The sequence below is a fragment of the Lissotriton helveticus genome, chromosome 2_2 (assembly GCF_964261635.1).
Source record: "Lissotriton helveticus chromosome 2_2, aLisHel1.1, whole genome shotgun sequence".
In the NCBI taxonomy this organism is placed as follows: domain Eukaryota; kingdom Metazoa; phylum Chordata; class Amphibia; order Caudata; family Salamandridae; genus Lissotriton; species Lissotriton helveticus.
In genome coordinates this window covers 29490807-29517292 of record NC_136060.1, presented here as the reverse complement: position 1 = coordinate 29517292, position 26486 = coordinate 29490807, and the positions used below count along the sequence as shown (strand labels likewise).

At 46.8% G+C, this 26486-nt stretch overlaps 2 protein-coding genes across 2 annotated transcripts in view; one reads left to right on the top strand and one right to left on the bottom strand.

Moving 5' to 3' along the window:
• PRIMPOL (primase and DNA directed polymerase) overlaps positions 1-26486 on the bottom strand; it is a 390575-nt gene that overhangs the window by 296564 nt on the left and 67525 nt on the right. Inside the window, exon 3 of the mRNA XM_078678013.1 lies at positions 20872-20966. Within this exon, the coding sequence (XP_078534139.1) occupies positions 20872-20966 (95 nt within the window). The remainder of the gene's footprint in view (positions 1-20871; positions 20967-26486) is intronic.
• The window catches only part of CASP3 (caspase 3), a 350335-nt gene continuing 333592 nt past the window's right edge, over positions 9744-26486 (top strand). The window contains exon 1 of the mRNA XM_078678016.1: positions 9744-9835. The gene's annotated coding sequence lies outside the window, so the exon portion shown is untranslated. The remainder of the gene's footprint in view (positions 9836-26486) is intronic.

Sequence of the window (26486 nt, the reverse complement as noted above, 5' to 3'; positions counted from 1 at the left end):
ACATGCTTACACTGCACAAAACCTGAATTTAAAGGGCACCGGTTTGTGAAGCCAGTGTACTACCTCAAGCAGCACTTGAGAGTGTTGTGTGGATGTGGTCCCACTCATGTGTGCTTAATAAACTTGTTATTTATTTCCAACTCCAGTGCTGATCTCTATTTTGTTGGTCTCTGAACCTGTGGACAAAAGGGTGACCCTGCACCAGGGTACCCCTAAAAAAGCAGTACATTTCCACACTCTGACCAAAGAAGGGTGGTGGCACTCACGCGGCTTGGGAGGGAGACCTAGAGCAGCATATGACAAATAAGATGTGGGCTTATTGTTATGAACAGGCACACTTCATATCAAATAACTATAAACATCAACTTCTACATTTCAAGTACCTGCATAGAATGAATGTCACCCCTGTGCTACTCACGAAGATAGATCGTACCAGACCAGATAACTGCCAGAGATGTGCGATGGCACATGCTGATATTATTCATTTGGCATGGAATTGCCGTGCTGTTATGGAATTCTGGGAGGTGGTGTTTGGGCATCTAGAACAGATGGTCGAGACGGTACTCCCCCACACACCCTTGCTGGCTTTACTGGGGTATGTACTCCCTTTGGGTCTGGGGATCAGGCGCTTCTCCGCAATTGCACCACCCCTGGTTGGGTCCTGGCTGAGGCATCTGATGTACTGCACCACTACTAGTGATGTAATGTGTCTTTGCTGCCTCTCGCCTCCCTTCCCCAAAATATCTGGCAACCACTCCGATCTCATTTGTTACTTCACCCTGAGCTCACGGACTGAAATGTATTTCATGTAGACATGATTGTTGGATTAGCCTAATTATCCTGGTGATCAGGATTGCCAGAATATCTTTGATACTTGAGCCTGTGATGATGTTTTATTGTTGATGATTAGGACTATGCAAGACTTTTCTTTCTATCCGTCAATAATTGGTTCATATGCTCCGCATTGTATGCACAGAGATTTTGTTGTATGATCTTTCGAAAAATTGCAATAAAAACAAGTTAAAAAAAAAGGGGGGACCAGGACCTGGGGAGGCACCACTTTGGGTTCAGGAAATCACTGCGTCAGGGCTCAGGGAGGTCCAACTACAGGTCCAGTGCAGCAGGTCAGCCTCTGGAGCTTGTTGACTCTGTGCAGCTCAGAACAAGAGGTCAGTCAACTTACCCTTGGAGTCACTCAGAAGGCCTTGGATGCAGGGAGCAGGTCCAGTGTTCTTTCTCAGACAGCAGGGCAGTCCTTCTGTAGTATCCTTAGGATCAGGAACGTACTGAATACTGGGTCTGACGGTCCTATTTTTAGGTCTTGGCTGTAGACAGAGCATACTCCCTAAGAGACGTATGTACTTTGTGGGCTTCACCCATAGGCATCCCATTGGCTAGCTCCATCGTTGCTCTCATATTCTGTCTCCCCATTTGTCCAAGCCATGCATGAGCCATGCCTCTTCTTGTGTTTAGCCCTACCAGAGAGCCTGGATCAATTACTACTATCCATCCCCAGCTCCCATTTTAGCAAATGTTTTCGGAACAACTTTTTTCTTCGATTTGGCACTTTACACCAGCGCTCGTTTTTTCACTTGTTCCGAGCTTCATTTCTGTAGACAGGGTGTAAATCTTGTTCTTATCTCCATGGCGGCGATTGGAGATCTGAAGCTGCCACAGGTTTGTGCCAGCTGTCTTTTCTGACCAAACTGTCTTGCATCCAGTAGTGACCGAAAGTAGCCACCATCCTGTAACAGGGTGATTTTCATTCTCCGATACTACGGTCACCATGGAAACAAAACTACTGCACACATTTTACAGGAAGACTGCAGAGAGTAATTTATGGCCTTTGCATGAGGTAAAACCATAGCCAGCTTTGTGCTTTGATTTATACTATATGACACTTTTTTACGTCCGATCAGTTTTTTCCTCATAGCATCATTTTTTCCTGGAAGGTTCTAGGTTTATGAGTTACGTCAATGTCCATCTTTTGTTGCGATTGCACCTAGGACCTGAATGATTGCTGACGCTTGCTAGGGATCAGCTGTGTGGTGCATGAGCTTCAGTGTTTTCATACAGCACTGTATTGAGAATTTTCAGGTAGATGCTTAGTGTCACTTTGTGTCAACGTAGGCAACTGCATAAAATTGTGGGTTTTTTTGTGCCTTCCCGCTTTGGCCGCACTAGCTCACCCTCCGTGTTGCATCGAGTACTGCCAACCTAGGCTACTTAATTACAGAAATGTCCCTCAATGCGGACGTCCACGTTATATGCCAACAGTGCTTTAAATGGAAATATAGAGGCAGATGCTGTATCTTCATTGCTATCGTTTGTGCACAATACATTGTTGGCGTCGCAGTATCTCAGAGTGGTGCTCCGACTATGCACTTTACCTATAACCTGCCGCTTCAAACTCGCTGCTCGCTTACTTTTTCACTTCAATGCACTTTGTCCATATAATCAAATCTGCTGTAACCAGAGAGCTTGGTAATGCCACCTTCTGTGTGCGGTCTCTTATTAGTAAAATATTGCATGTGAATTACGCTGAACATTGCTGCAGACAAATGGAGACTGTGCGCTGCCCGCCGTATTGATCGACTACTTGCATGACTCTTAGTGATTTTCTTTCGGGCTTGCATATTTAGGGGCCGATTAAGTCTGTCCGCCATCCTGTCGTGGCAAGGGAACATCCGCCATAATGGCAGAGGTCCCGTGCGCCGAATTAGGATGCACCTGCCACAGTGGCGGATAGATCCCGCATTTTTAACATTGCGCAATGCTAAAAATGCATGTTGTGCGTTTCAAAGTACAACATGACATGCACCGCGCGCCCCATGTTGTACTCTGAAACGCAGGGGGGGTACCATAGGTACCCCCCATGTGCACCCTCCACCCCCCCTTCACCCAGGGGGCCCGCAACGGGTCCCCAAAGCAAAGACCGTATGCCTGCCGCCACGGAAAGGCATTCCCCAAAGCCCATCCTAATATGGCTGGCGGTCTCTGATAGACACCGCCACCATGTTAGACCTTTTGCGCCATGGTCGCAAGGCGACCGCGGCGGAAAACGGCAGACGGTCTTCTGTCCGCCGCGGACCCCCCAGCCATCCTAATGTGGCGGGGGGGGTCATTTCAGGGAGGATGGCGGACGGATTGCCGGGCCGGCGGATGCTACCGCCAGTCCTGCGGGGGCAATCCGTCCGCCATCCTAATCGGCCCCCAAGTTCACCATCCCCAGAATAAATACGCACTCACTAACACATCACACAAGCATGTGTTAACAAGCACAAAACACACATGCACAGGCACCCTGATGACACCCAATTGTGCACTAGTACTGCTATATCACACAACCACGTGTGTGTGTGTAAACACAATCAATCAATCAGGTTTCTTGCGCGACTACCTACCCTTGAGGGTCTCAAGGCGCTGAGTGAGGGGGGGATGGGAGGCGTAGATCGGCGGTTCAGTCAAAGAGCCAGGTCTTGAGGTCCTTCCTGAATTGCGGCAGGGATGGTGCTTGCCTGAGTTGCAGAGGCAGGGCGTTCCAGGTCTTCGAAGCGAGGTAGGATAAGGATCTTTCTCTAGCTGTGGTCTTGCGGATCTGTGGGATGGTGGCCAGGGCTTGTTGGGCGGGGCGGAAATGTCTGATGGGAGTGTAGAAGGAGAGGCAGTGGTTGAGGTATGCAGGCCCGGCGTTGTGGAGGGCTTTGTGGGTGTGCGTGAGGAGCTTGAAAGTAATTATTTTGTTGATGGGTAGCCAGTGAAGGTCTCAGTTGGCCGGTGACGCGGCTGAGATGTTCAGGATGAGTCTGACAGAGGGGTTCTGGATGCTCTGCAGTCACTATTGGAGTTTCTCTGGGGTGCCGGCTAAAAGTGCATTTCCGTAGTCGTGCCTGCTGCTGACGAGCGTGTCTGTGACCGTTTTCTTGGACTCAATGGGGAGCCACTTGAAGATCTTAGGAAGCAGGAGGAACGTGTGGAAGTAGGAGAACGGAACAGTGCTGATTTGGTGGTTCATTGAGAGAGAGGAGTCCAGGGTGAGGACGAGGTTTTGTGCGTAGTCCATGTGTTTGTTCGTGCTTAAGCTTTTTCTTCTTGTCTTCAAAAGTTTTACGTCATAAGACTTGGGTGTATACTCTTGTTTTAAAAGACTGATTTCTATTTGGCAGAGAAGAGAACTGTTATGCTCGAAAACAATGATGTTAATTTGTTGCACAATCTATTATATTAAGCTTATTATGTGACATTCAATGTTCGCCCAGAGCCCTGCTGCCAGACAACAAGAAGCTCTGAGAGCAGAGACAAGCTACAGGTAAGCACGAAAAAGAAATATAGGCAAAGCGAATTGGTCTCCCCTACATGAGAGGCCAAATTTTTATCTATTTTAGCAATGTTATAAAGCAGCGTGGCTGCTGTTAAACATAGCTCAAACATTGAAAAAGCCAATACCTCTGGTAGGCGAGACCTATTGGCTTTTTGTCCAACCTTCCTTTAACTCACAGTGAGTCACATACTGTTCGCCTCTGCATTTCACATATTTAGATGTTTGTTTCATTAGCTTAGTTGTCCTTTTATACCTTAAAAAAGCCAAATCGTTCGTAATTCAACCAAATTGTTTCACTTGACCAATCCCTTCCTCCGAAGATGTGTCTCCCTGTTACTTTCTTTTTGCAGTTCAATGTTTTACCCCACGCATTTTTCTTTTTAACATTTGTTCTTATCTGAGTCACAACATTGTCACAGTAACATCAGTTTGCAGACCAAACACAGCTAAAAGACATTAATTCACATTGACAATGCCAATAGCTCGAAGCTCGGGCTTTGCAGAGACCTGCTGACTTTGCCAACGCAGGTTATACCAGATGTCAGCTTTGAAGCAGAAGAAACTTCTAGAGTAGCCCCGCCCAACAAAGTGTCTGGAATGTTCTGCCTCCCTGCCCTGGATCCATTCTGTCTGGGAGCACAACAGGCTAGCGTGAAGTTCCTTGTGTGTGAGCTGAGGCAGGGTCTTTGAAATGCAAGTAGGGCTATGCACAGCTCTGACCCCCCCCCCACTCCATCCTGCCATCACCCAATCCCTCTTTCGTGTTGCTGTCTGGGAGGAATACACAAAGGCCAACTGTCAACTACACCTAGCCATGCGACCCAGGAAATAGGTTGCAGGTGCCAAATGGTTAGGACAAGAAAATGCAAACGTTCTAAAAGTGGCATTTTCAGAATTGTGATGTTGTTATAACTTACTTGTCTCTTCCCTTCTGCTCAGCCAGAGTGAGTGCTCTACGGTGGAGAGTTTGTGGGGTGGTGAGTGCCCCAGTGCTGTTTATTAGAGCGGTGAGTGTTCTACATTGGTGAGTTTGGTTAGTTTGTGGATTGGTATTATGTGTCGCAGTAATGGGGTGGTGTGTGCCCCAGTTTTGTTTCACCCCCCTGTATGTTTAGTGAGCTGTGTTTTTGTTTCCCTAAGGGAGGGGGATGGGGTTAATCTCCATTAGTGTATTTATTGGGGGATGGGGGTTAATCTCTATTAGTGTTTTATTTTTCGTATTTGGTCAATTCCAATTTTCTTGCATGTATTAGTGAAATAATTTCATTCTTTCTGATGTTTTATATTTAATGATGTTTTTCATTTATCTACATCATTTCAATTTTATGCATGCATATTTTGAGTTGTTTCCATCACTTCTTATGTAATGTATTTAATGAGGTTCATACCCTTGTGCATCATTCTTGCTTTTGGTTTCCCTAAGGAAGGGGGATATGTTATAACTTACTTGTCTCTTCCCTACTGCTCAGCCAGAGTGAGTGCTTGTGTACTTGATCATGTTTGGAATGTTGGATGTGTGTGATGTCACGGGATGCTTGGGGGTCTGGAGATGTGTGGAGTGGCAGTTGGTGGATGCAGGCTGAGCAGCAGGGAGGCTGCTCCTGGTGGGCCTTTTGTCATCTTTACTTATTTACTTGAAACTGAACTTGGAACTAAGCTTTATTAAATCCAGCTTGTTTAACACCTGGCTCTAAGACTTCCATTAATTACAACAGATGTACAATCCGACTTTACCTTTATATAGGATTTTAAATTACAATTTCTTAGACACCAGACATTTCCACCTGCTCCCAAGCAAAAATTACCAATTAAATATAATAAGGGAAAACAATGTTATCCTATGGGTGAAGTAAGCCTCACAGCAGCCAAAAACAAACTTGTATGTTTTTCACTACCAGGACATGTAAAGCGGGCTGACATTTGGTTTGTAATAGAGGAGAAGCTTGACAAGCAGCAGCAGCAGCTAGTGCAGGTAAGAGCGGTGAGGCCAGGTGGGGGGAGATTTCGACAGATAAAGAGGGAAAATTAATTATTTATTTAATTTTCCCTCGTGGTCGTCTGTCAAATCTCCCCCCAACCAAGACCCACCGCCCCACTGCTCTTACCTGCATGGGCTGCTGCTGTCGACAAGTGAATCGAAAGTGCATTTCTTGTGAAGTTGAGTTCTACATTCCATTCCATTCCATTCTGCATTTGAAGCTTGTGCTGTGGGGAAAAAGTTTGTAGGCCAGTCGTGGCTGGCACGGCTCTTGGGGGGGGGGTTGGTGGGGGCATGGGAGGGTGTGAGGGTCGCGGGGGGAGGAGGGGTGGCAGGACGGGGAGGGTTATAGGGCAGGAATGGGGGCGCCGGGCTGCGCAGGGAGTGGGGGGTATTAATTTAATTTAAAAAAATGTTTTACTTACCATCTTCACTTGTCCGGCAACGTGTCTCCTCTCTCCTCTTCATATAGGAAGCAGGCAGCCTCCCTCCCTTCCCCTAAGCCAATCACAACGCTACAATGGAAGCGTTGTGATTGGCTAGGACGCCGACCCCATAGGCGTCTATGGGGAGGCCATGTTCTCTATGTAGGCTGCATTCAGCATACATAGAGAAAATGTAGAGTGCGTATAACTAGTTAGGTCGGCCCTGTGGCCGACCAAACAGTCAGCGCACTCAGAGTGGGCAAGCCACTACTCGCCTGGACTCTTGCAAGACCGCCCACTCGCCCGCCCCCAAAAAGGCATACCCTTCTGCTTTCTCGCAGTGCCAGAAGCAGAAACATAAAATGGTATTTAAAATACTATTTTATGTTTCTGATCCTCGCACTGCGAGAAAGCAGTGGGGCGGCGCTCCTCCGCCCACTTGTAGGCGCTCCTCCGCCCTGTTGTAGGCAGTCTCCTATTGGTCAAAAAACTCTGCAAGGATATAACTTACTAATGACTGACTCATGTTCATCCCTGACAAGTTTCCCAAGTCCATGCATGATGTGCTGCTCCAGTCAAGGTTTTTTCTTTGAATTCTGGGACTTGTAGCCTTGTTTATACCATTGCAAGACAGGGCTACATGTCCCAGAATCCAAAGAAAAAAACTTGGACTAGAGCAGCACATCAAGCATGGACCTGCATGTTATAACTATTACGAACGCAGCAGCAGTGGAAAAGATACAACCAGCACAAATGCCTCCCTACAAGTGTTATCAGTAATAAAAACAATATTACAATGTGCTACCCCAGACCGCACCCCTGCTGCCAAGATGTTCAAACAAGTACACTGCCAAAGCGATGACTCCTACAATATTCTACTGTAACACGGTCATGAATAAATACGTTTTTATTACTATCAAACTGGAATATGACTGTACCTCACTGTAAATGCTTGTGTGCTCCAGACCCCTACTTTCCAATCTCTACATGTGGTAGATGTATTACTGTGACTTTCAGAACCTAAGACAGTAACTATTGCCAACGGGTTTGAGGGAGGACAAAGAGGACGTAAAGAGGAGATAGATAGACCAGGTAGGAGAAAAAAAAAGCGTAAAAGAAAGGATCGAGTGGCCGCTGATTGTTGAGATAATAGAAACCGACAGCCATGAACTCAATGGCTTTATTGACATCTATCGGGGGGGGGGGGGGGGGGGGAGACTCAAGAGGTCTGTTTATAGCCATAATCTTCATTATGCCAATATTATATTTTTTCCTTTGAAGAACAGGATACTTCAACTGTGAAATGGTTCACCCTAGAATCAAGGTTTGTAACAATCATCTACGTAGGCTATTGCTTCTGGAGGTTGGGAGGAGCGAGGGGCACAGCTGCTTTCCCCTTGTTGCTGGTCTTTTCTCTCCTCGAAGCTGAGAGTCACTGCCCTTCCACTTCTCCCTCCCTGCAGCTGCTCCTACCTCCTCCTCCTTAGCACAAACTTTTCTCCACTCACTTCCTCTTTCCTTCACCAATGAGAGTGACTGCCCCCCTCTCACTTTTCCAGAAGTTGCCTCCACCCAGTGGTGCTGGAACTAGAGCTGCAGCACCACCCTAAAACTTGAGAGAGTTGAGATGGAGAATGAATAATAAAGGGGCCCTTCAAATAATATTTTTTCTGCTGGCAGCATCTATGTTTTCACAGAATGGCACATATCCTCTTCATATTTAGAGGCAGAGTTACTGCAAGGTAGAGCTGCATTGCGTCAAAGGGTGAGAGAAAAGTCAAGATATGGTGTTGTTTTTCTCTCACCATCGCTGGTGCACTTTAGGCTGCCATGAGCCAACACATGCACCACAGTGCAAGAGCCTGTGTTTTCAGTTAAGTATACGTTTTGTACTGGAAGAGGACCTTTACTGCCTGCCACCCATTCCCCCACAAACAAATGAAAATTACATTTTTAAAAAATGGACTAGAGAGCAACAGAGGAGTGGGTAGTAACAGGGAATGCGAGGAAGAGGGGAAAGCAGTACACGAGGGTAGCAACACAAGTGACAGGAAAGAAGCACACGGGGAAAATTAAAAACCACATGCACTCTCATGGAGTGCTTAAGCAAAAATAAAAAACTAGGTCTCTAAAAGTGAGCAATGGAAGGATACAAATAAAGATACTATGCTGTAGGGGTAGGGAGAAGACAAGCCACCAAATAAGAAGCAAGTAAATGAGAATTACTATAAAGACACCCAATGGTAAGCAATGGGTGGACTTTATGACCACTGTATGTTTACAATCGGTCTTTTCCAACCAGATAGATGTGTGGTCTTGTAGGCTCAACCTAAAAATGTGGATAACTTTAAAAGTTGCTCTTCTGTTACACCTGCCTCCAGGGAGTGTATTTATTAGGTACAAATCCCGATCTACTAATGTTAGATAGAGATTTGTGTCAAAACCCAAAGGGGAACGCCTATGTTCTACCCATGGTATGTCCCCTTGAAGCAAAGTATCGCACAACATTACTTCAGGCAACTTTCCAGCGCAAATCAGGATTTGTGTTGGAAAGTAAATGCCAATGTACACATTGTTTAAGCCCTTTTGTGACGCAACATCAGTACAAAGTGTTCAAATCTGAGCTCTTGCGAGATGATGTTATTGAACAACACACCTCAACTGTTCTAGCACCACTGCCCCTTGTACATGCTCCCATCTTCCAAGTTCGTACATCCCCCAAGGCAAAGCCTATTGCACTAAACTTTTTTTTTTAACAAATCTGGTCTTTCAATACATTAACACATTAAAGCCCGTCATATTGCCTTTGCCAATCCTTGTTTGCATTAGGGCTCAGAGAATCCTCCTAGGTCACGTGATTGAGTAGAGCGTGTTATTTATTAACAGTCCATTTCAAAGAGCATCACTTTTCGCCTGCATTTGAAAACGAAGTGGGTTTAAAAACCACACTGACAGAATTCATTCCGAAGTGAAACAGAAACCAAAAGATCAGCCGCACTGCTCTGCCACGTTTATGACCGTTTTCGCGCCAGTCCTGGAGAAGGAAGGAGGCGCTGATTCGCATCACTCGGGCGCCCTTTGGGAAACGCCCAAAGGCCACCTGTGAAACAGGTAATGTTACTTCGAATGAACTTGAACTTTGACAACTTCAATTTAAATCAATAGACGTGCACTCTGTCAAAACACATCGAGGAGATGGAATGCTTTCTTGGAAACGCCCTACGGGTAGAGGGTATGGTTCAACGGCTAGAGCGACCGGGGAACCAGGTTCGAGTCTGATGGGAGGCTCAAGCAATCTGTGATTCTTGGCAAACCACTTAACCTCCCCGTGCCTAGAAATGAATGTGTCCGTCTGTAATACAACAGGTGCTCATGTAAAACCTCCGATACCTTCGCACCGAGATCGCGCTATATAAAACCGCTAAAAAGTACAGAAAGGCCGCCGAATCGTAGCTCATTGATTTATCTGGTGGAGCACATGCAGCAGAAGCATTCCGAGATATTGGAGAAACATTTTAGTAGGCTCAGCGTGTGAGCTGCAGGGATTACTGTAGAGTTAAAGGGCACGGGTTTAATTCTCAGCAGCTCTGGGTGAGGGGGGTGGTAGGTCTTTAATTCTTATGCGATCACAAAATGGAGTACCCCTGCATTATCTGTACAATGAAAAAACAAGATTCTATGGCAGGACCGGAGGCTTCAGATTATGCTTCTCAAACTTTACTGCATCAACACAGCAGCCAATGAAAATATATTATTTTCTCAAGTAAACAGTAAATTACTACATTTCCCATGAACACCATGGTTATAGGCACGCCCCCACAGTCCATAAGAACCCCCAGCGTGCACATCACATCCTCTTTCTTTGCTGCTCAAGACAGAGTTAAGTGCCACTTCCCTGTCCCCTCACTCTGCTTGTCTCTTTGGGGGTGTCTTGGGAAAAGTCTGAATTGATTGCCTAATGCGGGTGGTTCCGCTTTTGAATTGAGGACGGGGGTGCTCCCTGGTGGCATTTATTTTCGTTTTTTGGTGCAATTGTGATTTTCAGTGTTTTAGATTCGAGCGCTCACCTTGCGCTTCGTTGCTTGGGCCGTCTTCTACAAGGGGCTGCTCCCGCCTTGGAGCGAGCGCCTGTCAGCGCGCTGCTTCCGTTGTGGAGAGCGCGGCTGTCAGCGCGTGTTTTCTACGGTCTTTGACCGGCAAGGGGCGATCCGCGCTCAGCACTGGGGCCCGTTACCGGCTGCCTGAAGGCGCGCGGAGGCTCCCTAATGCGCCCTGCGTTCAGGCCGGGTGGCTCACGGCCGACGCGCGCGCCCAAAGACGCTGACCATTTGGGCTGCTTTTAGTAGTATTTTGGTCGCGTTTTGGGCGGCGCGCCTCGGCACGTCCCCCTGGCTTCCTGGAAAGCGCGTTTTGCGCTTTCTACACACCGGCTTGCCCCTTGTTGGATCACCTGTGCAGGGTGGGATAATTGAGAGTCCAGAGTGGGCACACGCTCTCTGAATTTGAGGACCTTGGCCACTGGCCTTCCTGACTACAGCTTTGCTGAGGGGGTTTGGGTACAGTTGGTGTGACATTGACCTGTTGTGTGCAGTGGGCTGACCCCCCCCACCACCCCCAAAGGCTGCCAGGGTTATTCCCTTATATTTCAGTGCCATTTTGATACAATGGAAGAGTGGGTTAAGTACCCTGAGGAGGAAGAGGCAGATGGGGAGGTTACTAATGAAGGGCAGCAGGACGCTGTTCTAGAGGATACTATTGTTGAAGCTTTGGATGCCTCGGTCCAAGCTTCTGTTGACAGAGCCATGGAGACGAAGGTCCCCCAGACTGTGCAGCAAGCACTCGCAGTGGCCCTGCGCCCCATTCGTAAGCAGTTGGAAGGCTTTGCGAAGCGTCATGGCTACGATAAACGCAAGAAGCAGAAGCGCGATGCTCCGTCTACCTCTACTTCAGTTCCGGAGGAGCACCAGTCGTGGCCGCATGCGCAGTCCCTGGCTTCCCTTCCGGTTAAGGAATGCGCTAGTCAGCCACGTTCTGGCGGCAAGGCGAAAAGCAAACGTCCCGTGGTGGTGGACACGGATACCACCACCACTAACACTGATACCAATACCGATACTGATACTTCGGAGGAGCATCCTCCGCCCCCTAAGAAGGCCAGACCGGCTTCTAAACCTGTGGAGGACAAGGCCCCTAAGGCCTTCCACTTTGACCCTTCAGACATCATCCACCAAAGTTCCGGTGAGTCTGACAGATGTGTCTTTTCTTCCTTTGGGGGGTCGCACGCAGCATTGTCTGCGGCAATGGCGAATGTTAACTCAGGATGTTTGGGTCTTGCAGACAGTTCAGGGATTCAAGCTGGAATTTTACTCTCCTCCGGCGCAAGCGTTTCCCCCGCCACCTCTCCATTTTTCCCAACTAGATCACAGTTTTATAGAAGCAGAGGTGGCAGACTTGCTGAGGAAGGGCGCGATCGCTCCTTGCCAGAGAAGCCCTCGCGGCTTCGCCAGCAATGTCTTTCTGGTCCAAAAGAAGGGAGGTGGCAACAGGCTTGTGCTCAACCTCAGAGATTTCAACCAACATCTGGTGTACAACCATTTCAAAATGGAAGGTATCCACATGTTAGCGGATTTGTTACAAGAAGGAGATTGGTTGGTGCGTTTAGATCTGAAAGATGCATATCTTTCTATTCCGATTTTTCATCCACACCGCAGGTTCCTGCAATTTCAGTGGAGCGGCCAGTGGTACGAGTATTTAGCTCTTCCTTTCGGTCTCTCCTCGGCTCCCTGGTGTTTCACCAAGGTAATGAAACCAGTGGTGGCCTTCCTCAGGGAGAGGGGTGTGCGCATGATCATTTACCTCGACGACATTCTGATCATGGCGCAGGACCGGTCAGTGTTACAGCAACACTTGACCATGACTACTTCCTTGTTGCACGGACTGGGGTTTGTGATCAATCTAGCGAAGTCAGTAGTGACCCCGACTCAGGTAATAGACTTTCTGGGGTTCACGATCAACTCCCTCACGGCGCAGCTGCTTCTTCCACAGGCGAAGTTGAGGGACTTGAAGAAGGAGATCAGGAAACTGCTGGACAGGCAGTTGGTCTCGCTCAGAACACTGGCCAGGATTGTAGGAGTCCTGGCGTCCTCTATCCAGGCGATATTTCCGGGTCCTTTGCACTACAGAGCCCTCCAACGTCTGAAGATCAGACACCTTCAGAAGGGTCTCTCGTATACGGACTCAGTCCCGCTTACGGACGAAGTTCGGCACGAGCTCCAGTGGTGGCTAGGCCACGTGGATGCCTGGAACGGCAGGGCGATCTTCGGGTCGCGACCAGATGTGGTAATCGAGTCAGACGCCAGCAGATGGGGCTGGGGCGCGCGCTGTGGAGAGGTTTCCACAGGCGGCAGATGGTCGTCTCAGGATCTGGAACTTCACATAAACTGTTTGGAATTACTGGCAGGATCGTTCGCGGTCCGCACGTTATCCCCGAAGCAGACATCATGTTGCATCCTCCTGCGCCTGGACAATGTGTCCGCAGTGAGGTATATCAACAAGTTGGGCGGCACGAGGTCGTCTCTTCTTGTCCAGATGGCCAAGGAGTTTTGGCAGTACTGTCTACAGAACCAGATTTCGGTCATAGCGGAGTACATCCCGGGTCAAGCCAACCACGTGGCGGACTGGCATTCCAGACACTTGAGGGATTACAGCGACTGGAAGCTGCTTCCCCAGGTCTTTCTCTGGTTACAGGCGATTTGGGGTCCTTTTCAGACGGATCTGTTCGCCTCCAGGTTGACGTATCAACTTCCCCGGTTCTTCAGCTGGAGACCGGACCCGATGGCAGAAGCGACGGACGCTTTTCTCCAAGATTGGTCGGAGGGGACCCAGTATGCATTTCCCCCCTTTCTGTTGATTCCCAGAGTAATGACTCATGTGCTACGGCAAGCGGCGGAAATTGTCATGGTGACTCCGTGGTGGACATCACAAGCGTGGTTTCCCAAGTTGTTACAGTGGAGCTGCGACCGCCCCCGGCTACTGCCGGATTTGAAGTGGTTGTTGCAGGGCCCTCGTCAGGAACAGCACCCGTTGCTGTTGGAGGGCAGGTTATCCCTGATGGCATGGAGGCTTTCAGGGAACAGTGGCAAATGCCAGGAATTTCGGACAAGGCTGCTGACTTTATCAAGCAGGCTTGGGCACCTTCCACCAGGAAGCGATACTCCGCTGCCTGGAAGAACTGGGTGGATTGGTGCGTGGGACGACGTCTGGATCCCGTGGGGGCAGGATTACCCCAAGTGCTGAACTTCCTCTCCGAGAAGGCGGCAAGTGGCCTGGCGTATCGTTCAGTCAACAACTTTCGCTCAGCCCTCTCGGCGGGGCATGCCCTGGTGGATGGTAGACCAGTAGGCATGCACCCGGTTGTTTGTAAGTTGTTGAAAGGCATCAGGGTGGCCAACCCTCCCAAACCCAAATATTCAGGTTTGTGGGATGTCTCGGTGGTTATTTCTTTGCTCGACAGATGGCCGGTTAATTCTCTCCTGTCCAGGAAGCAATTGTGGGCTAAACTAGCCATGTTGCTTTGTCTGTCCTCTTGCAGAAGATCTTCAGATGTCAGAGCTCTCGACGTAACAGGTAGAGTGTTTACCCCGGAAGGGGTTTCTTTTCATATTACGGGCCGTACTAAAACAATGTCTAGACATATATCTTATAATGCTTTTCCTGACAATGAAAAACTATGTGTGGTCCATTGTTTGAAGACCTACGAGGAATGTACAAAGGCCTTGCGGCCGCAGGGCTGTTCACAATTATTGATTGCTATTCAGAAGCCCTTTAAACCAGTGGCGGCTGCCACTATTGCTAGATGGCTTCGGTTCATTATGAAGGAAGCTGGTGTTGATACGAATGTTTTTGGTGCTCATTCAGTTAGAGGCGCGATGGCGTCCAAGTCGTATGGTTTAGGATCCAGTATCCAAGATATTATGCATTGTGCAGATTGGTCCTCTGATTCAACGTTTAAGACGTTTTATTACAAGCCGGTGGGAGACATTACTTCTGTGGTATTTAATCAGCGTTAAACTAGCATAATCTGAAGCCTCCGGTCCTGCCATAGAATCACAAATTTGCTAGCATTCGCGACAAGAATTTGCAATTCTATTAAGGACACGGAGGCGAGGATTATCCCACCCGGCTTAATGTACTGTATGTATTAAGCTTACCCACCCTTTTATGCAAGGATTACGGTGGTGTTGTTTCCTTTATTTCAGGATCGGATAAGAAGTCGGACTGACAGACGACTGACGTCGAGATGACGACCTGAAGTTCTTCTTCCACGTTGGAGGATTGTTTGGTTCATGTTATGGACTGTTTGTTTGGTTCACGTTATGGACTTATCGCCTCAAAGAAAGAGGATGTGATGTGCACGCTGGGGGTTCTTATGGACTGTGGGGGCGTGCCTATAACCATGGTGTTCATGGGAAATGTAGTAATTTACTGTTTACTTGAGAAAATAATATATTTTCATTGGCTGCTGTGTTGATGCAGTAAAGTTTGAGAAGCATAATCCTCGCCTCCGTGTCCTTAATAGAATTGCAAATTCTTGTCGCGAATGCTAGCAAATTTGTGATTGTCGGGCCAACGATCGAGTCAGCTGCAGAAAGTCTGGAGGCACAGATGGCCCCATCTTTAAGGGGCCCTTTATGTGGAAAGATTGGGAAATGATCGTGCTAGGCGTTTTAGCACACTTAAAGGTGGAATTCATGGTGACTGGCTCAAAAAAATGTGTGAATTTGCTGAGGTGAAAGAAAGACTGCGATTGCCTCCCTGCAGAGGGAGGCAACGACTCTACACTTCCAGAGTTACAATAAATTAGTCAACGGGCAAATGGTAAAATGCAGATAAAGGAAGAGCCCACCCCACCAAATCGTTGAGTTTCTCGCCAATGAGCCATAAACTGTGCTTAATTTTGCAGAATAAGCCTTTCTATGTAACCTCTGTGTTTCACGGAGGTAGATAGAATACTTACTCCCTCTTGTTCTCTGGGACGGAGAGCCCCACAAATATCGCTGGTTGAGCTATACAAAGGGGTATGTTAAGGAGATTAACTTATGAATATAAAAAAAAATACTTCTGGCCTTCCTAGCTGGCGGTGCTAAACAACTAAGTGTTTTTCCCCTAGGTGAACCTGCTTTATGAATCGACGAGGTGCCGTGGAAACTATAGGGTACCCAGCATTTATTTACAGAGTGGACTCCATCACACATGCTGGAAACCACAAGGATTGTGAGAATGGCGTGGCACACCACTCACTCACTACATGTTTGATGGCTGGCAGGGTGTCATCACAATGGAAACCCGTCTCTGGGATAGCCAAACTTAATTAAATGAAATTACTTAGGGCTTCAACGATTTGGTAGATTTGGGGTACAGCGGTAATGGAAACTTTGTGCATTTGTGCGGAAGAGGTGTGGCACAGCGGCCAGGGCGATGGACGTTGGAATCTGGGGTTCATGGTTTACAAATACTGGTATTTCATTTTAAGAGTAGCACGCCTTAAGTAGGTCTTGGATACTTACACACACACACACACTTACTTACACACACACACACTTACACACACACATACACACCTCCCTCTCACTTTCTCGGGTATATTAATCCAGCGCTCACTTTCTTGGGTATATTAATCTATCGACCCCGGGTCCCTCAGTGGAATTTTGTAACTCCTTACCCGACCTGGCAGCAAATCTGGCTAGTACTTCGGCCAATTTCACTCTATTGGGAGACTTCAAACTCCACTTTGATGACCCTCTACAGATGTCGACAACCAAACTTACTGAGGATCTAGCAGCCTTTCAACTCATACAAAAAGTCAGCGAGCCCACCCACATAAAGGGGCATCTTAGATCCCATCTTCTCAAATAAAATACGGAGGACCTAAAGGGAGAGAAACCCACCTCTGTCCCATGGTCAGATCACTTCCTTATACCTTTTACATGGGTACCTTCCCACATGGTCCCACACACGACACCCATCTACTCAAAAGTACATCCCTGGTCTAAATTGTCAATTGAACACTGGACCACAATACTAGAAGATACCAGACCGGTGTCTTCTTCGAATGCAGTCATGGCCAATGATAATTTTAACAACTGACTTCAAAAATCACTAGATGCGCTCATTCCTGTAAAAAGGACTCAATCGAAAATAGGAAGTAACCGGAAGCCATGGCACTCAGCCAAACGTCGGGGCCTTAAGCAAACTTGCAAAAAGCTTGAGAGACATTGGAGGAAAAACTTCTCGATTGACAGGAAACTTAAATATAGAAAAACCATTAATCTATAGAAAGCCGAAATCAGATTAGATCTTATCAGCAACTAACTTCGCCCGTGAGATTGTTTATATTGCCAAAACTCTCTCCAGAGTTCCCCCTCCACCAGTTATCCCGGATACCTCAGGTGCACGGTGTAACAACCTAGCGGAGTTCTTCTTCAAAAAAATTAAAAATATTATTAACTCATTTCCCCCTATTAAAGACTGTGCATTGTCCCTCCACCCTGTAGTAATCAGCCCTCTTTGGACACTAGTTCGGTGATGGAAATGCCTGTGTTAGAAAGCCTCCTGACTCAGGTAAAAAGTGGATCACCCAAAGATCCTGCCCCTCTAAAGATACTGAGGCAGGTGGCAAGTGTTGTTTCCCCTGTCATCTTAGAATTGATTAACATCTTATTCTCTTCTGGAGTGGTCCCTCCCCTATGGAAGGAAGCCATGGTAAAGGCACTTTAAAAAAAACCTAGGCTTGATCCTTCTAATTTGGGAAACCATCACCCCATATCTCTGCTACCAGGAGTCAGCAAAATTGCTGAAAAACATTTCAATTCGATATTATCCTCATTCCTAGAGACTCACAAACTTCTCCATCGGTCCCAGACAGGTTTCCGTCCTCTCCAGGGAACAGAAGCGGCTTTGCTCTCAGTAGTAGAAGAGTCAAGAAAGATAGTGGGCTTTGGAGGCACCGCTGTGGTCCTTCTCCTCGACCTCAGCACGGCCTTTGACACAGTAAACCATTGCATCTTGGTCCACAGAATCAGAAAACTGGGTGTTACTGGAACTGCTCTATCATGGTTACAGTCTTTCCTGAGTAATAGATCCTTCCAGGTCTTTGACAATGAGGTGAACTCTAAGCAGATGCCCCTCTGTTGTGGAGTACCTCAGGGATCTTCCCTGAGTCCCACCTTATTTAACGTTCACATGTGCTCCCTAGCAGAGGTGGTATCACCTTTTGGAGTGCACATAGACACTTATGCAGATGACACGCAACTTGTGATTAGGCTTAATAGAGTCGAAAGCTCCCCTCCCAGTCTGCATCCAAGCTTGGAAGAAATCGCCAACTGGATGAACGAGTCCTTCCTGAAACTGAATGGGGAAAAAAGTGAAGTCATGATTCTGGGTAATTGTTCTCCATTGGATCTAAACACAATCTGGCAGACCTCTCTTGGCTTAGCCCCCAAGACCCAGCTAAAAAGCCTGGGTGTTTGGATCGACCAAGACCTTACATTTAAGGTACAAGCACGGAAGACGGCAGCCACGTGCTATGGTATCCTGAAAATGATTCAGAAGGTGCTTCCCCTCTTTCCTTTCCAGGCAAGAAAAATTATGGTCCAGGCCCTTATCCTGTCCCGGTTGGACTATGCAAACACCCTTTATCTGGGTGCCCCCGCTGCTACTCTCTCCAAGCTTCAGACTATACAAAACTGGGCATCTAGACTTCTATTAATCATTCCTAAACATCTTTCAGACAAACCAGCCTTGAGATCACTCCATTGGCAGCCAGTCAGAGAGAGAGTTCATTTCAAAGCCCTATGCATTATTCACAAGACTCTAGCTGGAACAGGCCCCGCCATTCTTCATAGCACCATCCAGTCCTACCGCCCAACAGACACCTTCGCTCCAAGATTATGAATCTTGTCATCGTCCCTTGGATTAGGAAAACCAGAAGTGGGGGTCAGCAATTCTCTTTTAACACTACCAGGCTCTGGAACTCCCTTCCTCCCCACTTACGTGTAGAAACCAACCACCTAGCTTTTCTCAAACTGTTGAAAACTTCGCTTTTCCCATGACTGGTGAAACTCCACACTACTGCTGCCATCAGCCCTGGGATGCCTCCGGGTAGCCATGCACTATAAAAATGTTATTTCAATAAAGCGATCTTGCAAATATAGAAAAATACTCTAACAACTCAAATGATGAAATGGCAAGGTGAAAGCTAAATGGGAGGTAGACTCAGGCTCCCTAGGGGACCCAGACTATGAGGAGGCAAATAGGGCCCTAGGATAGCTGATACAGCAGAGGTTTTTACACCGAATCCATCGCACTAGAAAGCAACTCTCACTGTGTGGCTGTATGTAGTCAGAGCCATGATTGAGGCGCAGTAGTATGGTGGGGACCTTCTTTCATACGTGCTGGTAATGCCTGAAAGTGCTGAGTGCTGGCGAACAGTGGGTAAGAGGCACTCAGTGGTCTAAGATGGAATGCCAGAGATATGGTGTTGGTCTTCCGGGAAGACCATCCACCCCCCAAATATTTTTTAAAAACTACATTGAGATATTGGATTGGTAGTAGCCAGACGCGACATAACCAGACTATGAGGCAGCAAGGTAACCTTCAAGTTTTTAGATTGGTGGATGGCTGCAAAGCGAGAAATATACAAAAGCAGGGGTTGCCCATGCAAATGTTCAAATAGGAGCTTGTGACTTTCACAGGCTCTTATGATTCTGCTGGGTATAGGAGAGCCTGCGGGGCATTGGTGTTTCAGACTAAGTGGTCAAGACATAACTGTGTTTTTGTGCCGAACTTTGATGTACCATTGCTGGTGCTCCGTCGCAGCTACCTCTATGATCTCCATCTGGGCGATAACACTTTGGTGACATTGTATCCGTTATGGTATCTTGAAAATATCGACTGATGGGTGGAAGGTGCCACTGGATTCTTTTCATGCTCCTCTCGAAAAGGTAATTTAAGCCATCATATATTCTTAGTGTTGGGGTTTCTCCAGAACTAACCCCCTGCTCAACGGGGCTTTCTTTTATTAGCTTCCACTTTTGTCTCAGGACCAAGAGGCACCTTACCATATCCCAGTAGTCCCTTATTGACTTTCCAGACAACTTTTTTTCTGTATCCCCATACGTTGAAGAAAGGCAGCCAGCACATGGTTGAAGTTTTTAAGAACTTTCGTTCCCATTTCGCCCAAATTCGTGCCTATTCTTGACTTTATCTTAAACGGGCGTTTTAAAAATTAAGAAGTTAGGGCAACACCAATAATTTGGTTTTGAGACAGGAAAGAAATGCATGTTTTAGAGCAGCTCTGGGGAGTCAGGTCGGAAAGAGGCAGAGAGGGGAGGGGAAGAGCTCGTGACTCTCAGCTGATATCAACAGCATGTGGCAACAGAGCACATACTTTCCCGAGAGTCACCAGGCAGTCAAGATATCCACCTTGTTCTTTACTCTCAGCACCAGACTTTTCAGAAGGCCTGATGCACGCTGGATGACGTGCCACACCGCTGAGCGTTCACGTGAAACCATCTGGCCACTCACACTCAGCTGTCCAGATATATAGGAAGCATTAAAGTGTAGGATTGTGGGACATGATTTGTAAGGAAGTTGCAGCAATTGAATTCCCGGGAAATTAACAGATTTGGAATATCCAATCAGAACAGTGCTGCTGCTTGAACTTGTGGTAACTGAAATCAGTATGACTGTTAGGAGCCTAGCAAGAGGGAAAGCCATGGAAATAAATGGCCTATCAGTAAAATTGTATAAGGGATATGACAATCAACTTGGTCTCACTTATTGGTACTATACTATGAGACTATTAGTATCACAACTTTTCTTACAATCACCAGAGAAGAACTGATAAAAGATAAGCAAGGTGTGTTGGAGAAAAAACTGAACTGACTATATTCAATCAAATTATAATATATCTCAATTATAAAAGTCAATACTGGAGAAAGCTGCCTTTGTGTTTAATGGCGTCAAAGAGCACTCATTCATTGTGGTTTGATAGAATAATATCTGCAATTATTTTAAGCTGGATGCTGTATATTTCCTAACAATTAAGAACATTTATTTCATACTAAGATATTTTATTAGAAAATACTCACTTATAATAAAACCAGAGTTCAGTATACGAAGTCACAAGGTAAATTCTTTGTCCAACGTCTTTGCTTTCTCTCTCCAATGCAAACACATGTACATCCTTTATAAAGAAAATACAGTTTTGAATTATTTAGACACGAAAAAAGTGACCAAGTACACCAACGCCATATACTTCTTTTAGAATTAGGTACCAGTTATTGGCATATCAAATATGTTCTCTGTAGGTTTGTTTCTAATGTATAGCTTTCACAAAGCTCTAGGACACCTAGGGGTTTAAGGCATCAAAAGGTCATTTCCTCTGCATAGTAAAATATTTTTGCATAAATATTACTTCGTTAGGACCCAGTTAACACCAAACAGATGGCTACAGAATAGTCAACCAAAAGCAACCCTGGAATCCAATCACCCCCTCCCCCCCCCCCCCCCCAACTTCCTTAGTGAGTCTAAAGAAAGGGACTATATGAAGGAATACATTCACTGACACAGTATAAGACTGCCTATTAATCCGCTGTAGTCTTTCTTAAATGTTATACACAGTATAAAAGACAACTAGAGCTCGGGGGAACAATGTTCCAAACCATCACCAGATCAACAACAGGCGACAACTTATTTTGCAAAAGTTATGAAACTGCAGAAGTGCGCGCGATTAGGCAGTTGGGCAAAGACCTCGCAGAGTGTGGCCGAAACCTGTTACCGCAATTGTGGCCATTCTGCTGCCTGGGTAAGGAAAAGTAGTAGCTGACTTATGTTCATCATTATTCAAGAAATGTACCTATATTACCATTGTGGTGCGCTCTGGTGGCTGTATGGCATACGCCATCCCAGGCATTGTAAAATAGAATGTAGAGGCTGCAAATAAAACCGAGTCATCGTTGTAATTAGTTTATACAGTGAACGGTGACTAACTGCCAGGTCGATAGACAGGAGGAGCCCTTCGGCTTGTGCATCTGGAGACAGTGGTATGAAACATTATTTATTTGCCATCAAGGAAGTATTCATTGACAGCTGCCGTTGATGAGGTCATTTTTTTCATAAATCATTTTTATTGGTATTGCAAGTGCATTCAGTGCCCCTTAGAGGGGTTTAACAACCAAGACAACCCCAACCTTTCAAAGCATGTGAAAAGCGACAATATTAGAACCATAAATATACATTGATAGTAGCACGGTCACATACTTCATAAACTGCTAGAGGTAACAGGATGATCTCGGTCTTGCTACCATTTGGTTGTAATTTATTGTTACCCATCCAATCGTTTACCTGGACCATACAGTTTTTGAAACAAGAGTGTGTGTCGACGTAATCAGGAACAAAGGTGACAACCAATTGAGTGTCGTCGGCATATGACAGTTTCAAAACCATATGATCTGATCATACCAGCTAAAGGTGTTAAATATAGCTTAAACAACATGGTGCTAAGAATGGAGCCCTGTGGGAATCCTACATTGACTGGTCTGTGGGACACCTACACTGACTGGTCGAATGCACGAGGCTATAGAGTCTACGAGAACTGTGGTAGAGCGGTCAGCTAAATAGTTCTCAAACCAATCTAGGGCCTTCCCTCTGATTCCCACTTCCCACAGTCGATGTTTCAGGATACTGTGGGAGATGGTATCAAAGGCTGAGGACAGGTACAAGAGAACAAACATTGTTGATTCTCTTTTATCCAGTGTGAGCCTGATGTTATCAGTGATCTCAACAACTGCAGTTTCCGTGCTATGAGCGGCGCGGAAACCCGATTATGAGGGATCCAGGAGACCATGTTCTCAAGATAGGCAGTGAGGCGTTTGTTGACTAGATGTTTTAATACCTTCCCAAAGTAAGGTAACAATGAGATGGGACGATAGTTAACTGGTAGATCAGGGTCAGCCGAAGGTTTTTTAAGAATAGATTTGACTTGGGCATGTTTCCATCTAGTGGGAACTTTAGCTTGCTCTTATGACATATTGATGATTGCAGTTAGTGTATTTGCAAGTTGGGGCATCATTTTTGAACAAGAGCGGGGCAGAAGGGGGTCAACCAGGGAACTCGACTTAATCTTGGTTAGGTCAACCTACACTTCAGTGACGGTTAGGGGTTCAAATTCCAACAGCAAGGGCACATCATTTATTTCTGACAGTGGGAGTGACATGGACATGCTACTAATTTGCTGATGATAATCTGTGTCGTAGTGGGGGAAAGATGAATAAATGGTTCTGATTTTATTGTCAAAGAAGGAAGATACTGAATCTACCCATTCTTGAGTTGGAAGGATGGAAGACTGCTCAACTTGAGTGGATGTGAACTCTTTCAATATTTAATATAGTTCCTTGCTGGAGTGCGCTGCATTGTTTATCCACTAAGTTAAGTACGGATTTATTGCCAGTTTAACGTTTTTTATGTAATTAAGGTGAAACTGTCTGTAGTTCCTACGAACTTTGTCGGTTTTGGTTTTCCTCCACTGACTTTCGGCTGTTCTACAAATTTGTTTATCAGTTTTAGGTCTCGCCTGTCGATGCGCATGCGCATCGAGCTTGCGAGACTATTGGGGCTTAAACAGTCTTTAACCAAGTTGCAAGGAATCGTGGCGATTCCTTGCAGTGCCCGTGAAATACAAGCTTAATGCGCATGTGCATTGAGCTTAAAAGCACGTGCACATGCCCCCAGCCGCCTGCTTGCATGTATTTTCCCTCAGCCGCACTCCTCCCACACCCCCGCTCCGCCCCCTCCCCTGCCTGCCGTGTCGCGTTTCTTCAGTTATCTTAGCCGCACTCCAGGCCACTGCTGCTTTCACACCCTCATGCCGCTCACCCCCTCCCCTGCCCGCCGTTTCGCATTCATCCCCCTCCCCTTCTCTGCCTTCCCTCCATTCACCCCAGCGCGACTTCTCCTCCCCCCTAATTACATGCCTGCTGTTTACTTCTTTCACGGCAGCTCTCTCGCACATCAAAGGCTGCCCCCCACGCCTCGCAACAGACTTCGTTGGCCCCGAGGCAACCAGTTCTGACACACACCAACTTAGAGCTTGACTTGTATTGACCCTGCACCCCAGCAGACATGCAAGCATCAGAATTCCACAAGCATCAGACATATATATTCACCCACTCTGCTTCAGTCACCCACTTACACAAATCGCGCCGATACCCCGAGCAGCAGTGACCGCAATACCGCACTACCAAGCCTTCTGTTATGCCACATCTCTCAGCTTACATATTCCTTCGCTCTTTCTTTTCCTCTCCACGTTTCTGCCTCTTTCACTCTCTCTTCCAACTCTCTCCCCCTCTCCATTTACTTACACAAATCTCGCAGATACCCCAAGCAGCAGTGCCCGCACTACCAAGCCTTCTATTATGCCACATCTCTCAGCTTACATATTCCTTCGCTCTTTCTTTTCCTCTCCACGTTTCTGCAAATCGTTCTGTTATGCCACATCTCTCAGCTTACATATCCCTTCGCTCTTTCTTTTCCTCTCAACGTTTCTGCCTCTTTCACTCTCTCTTACAACTCTCTCCCCCTCTCCATTTACTTACACAAATCTCGCAGATACCACAAGCAGCAGTGCCCGCACTACCAAGCCTTCTGTTATGCCACATCTCTCAGCTTACATATTCCGTCTCTCTTTCTTTTACTCTCCACGTTTCTGCCTCTTTCACTCTCTCTTCCAACTCTCTCCCCCCTCTCCATTTACTTACACAAATCTCGCAGATACCCCAAGCAGCAGTGCCCGCACTACCAAGCCTTCTGTTATGCCACATCTCTCAGCTTACATATTCCTTCGCTCTTTCTTTTACTCTCCACGTTTCTGCCTCTTTCACTCTCTCTTCCAACTCTCTCCCCCCTCTCCATTTACTTACACAAATCTCGCAGATACCCCAAGCAGCAGTGCCCGCACTACCAAGCCTTCTGTTATGCCACATCTCTCAGCTTACAGATCCCTTCGCTCTTTCTTTTCCTCTCCACGTTTCTGCAAATCGTTCTGTTATGCCACATCTCTCAGCTTACAGATCCCTTCGCTCTTTCTTTTCCTCTCAACGTTTCTGCCTCTTTCACTCTCTCTTACAACTCTCTCCCCCCTCTCCACAAATCTCGCAGATACCACAAGCAGCAGTGCCCGCACTACCAAGCCTTCTGTTATGCCACATCTCTCAGCTTACATATTCCTTCGCTCTTTCTTTTCCTCTCCACGTTTCTGCAAATCGTTCTGTTATGCCACATCTCTCAGCTTACAGATCCCTTCGCTCTTTCTTTTCCTCTCAACGTTTCTGCCTCTTTCACTCTCTCTTACAACTCTCTCCCCCCTCTCCATTTACTTACACAAATCTCGCAGATACCACAAGCAGCAGTGCCCGCACTACCAAGCCTTCTGTTATGCCACATCTCTCAGCTTACATATTCCGTCTCTCTTTCTTTTACTCTCCACGTTTCTGCCTCTTTCACTCTCTCTTCCAACTCTCTCCCCCCTCTCCATTTACTTACACAAATCTCGCAGATACCCCAAGCAGCAGTGCCCGCACTACCAAGCCTTCTGTTATGCCACATCTCTCAGCTTACATATTCCTTCGCTCTTTCTTTTACTCTCCACGTTTCTGCCTCTTTCACTCTCTCTTCCAACTCTCTCCCCCCTCTCCATTTACTTACACAAATCTCGCAGATACCCCAAGCAGCAGTGCCCGCACTACCAAGCCTTCTGTTATGCCACATCTCTCAGCTTACAGATCCCTTCGCTCTTTCTTTTCCTCTCCACGTTTCTGCAAATCGTTCTGTTATGCCACATCTCTCAGCTTACAGATCCCTTCGCTCTTTCTTTTCCTCTCAACGTTTCTGCCTCTTTCACTCTCTCTTACAACTCTCTCCCCCCTCTCCACAAATCTCGCAGATACCACAAGCAGCAGTGCCCGCACTACCAAGCCTTCTGTTATGCCACATCTCTCAGCTTACATATTCCTTCGCTCTTTCTTTTCCTCTCCACGTTTCTGCAAATCGTTCTGTTATGCCACATCTCTCAGCTTACAGATCCCTTCGCTCTTTCTATTCCTCTCCACTTTTCTGCCTCTTTCACTCTCTCTTCCAACTCTCTCCCTCCCTCTCCAATTACTTACACAAATCTCGCCGATACCCCGAGCAGCAGTGCCCGCACTAGCGAGCGTTCTGTTATGCCACATCTCGCAGCTTACATATTCCTTCGCTCTTTCTTTTACTCTCCACGTTTCTGCCTCTTTCACTCTCTCTTCCAACTCTCTCCCCCCTCTCCATTTACTTACACAAATCTCGCAGATACCCCAAGCAGCAGTGCCTGCACTACCAAGCCTTCTGTTATGCCACATCTCTCAGCTTACAGATTCCTTCGCTCTTTCTTTTCCTCTCCACGTTTCTGCAAATCGTTCTGTTATGCCACATCTCTCAGCTTACAGATCCCTTCGCTCTTTCTTTTCCTCTCAACGTTTCTGCCTCTTTCACTCTCTCTTACAACGGTCTCCCCCCTCTCCATTTACTTACACAAATCTCGCAGATACCACAAGCAGCAGTGCCCGCACTACCAAGCCTTCTGTTATGCCACATCTCTCAGCTTACATATTCCTTCGCTCTTTCTTTTACTCTCCACGTTTCTGCCTCTTTCACTCTCTCTTCCAACTCTCTCCCC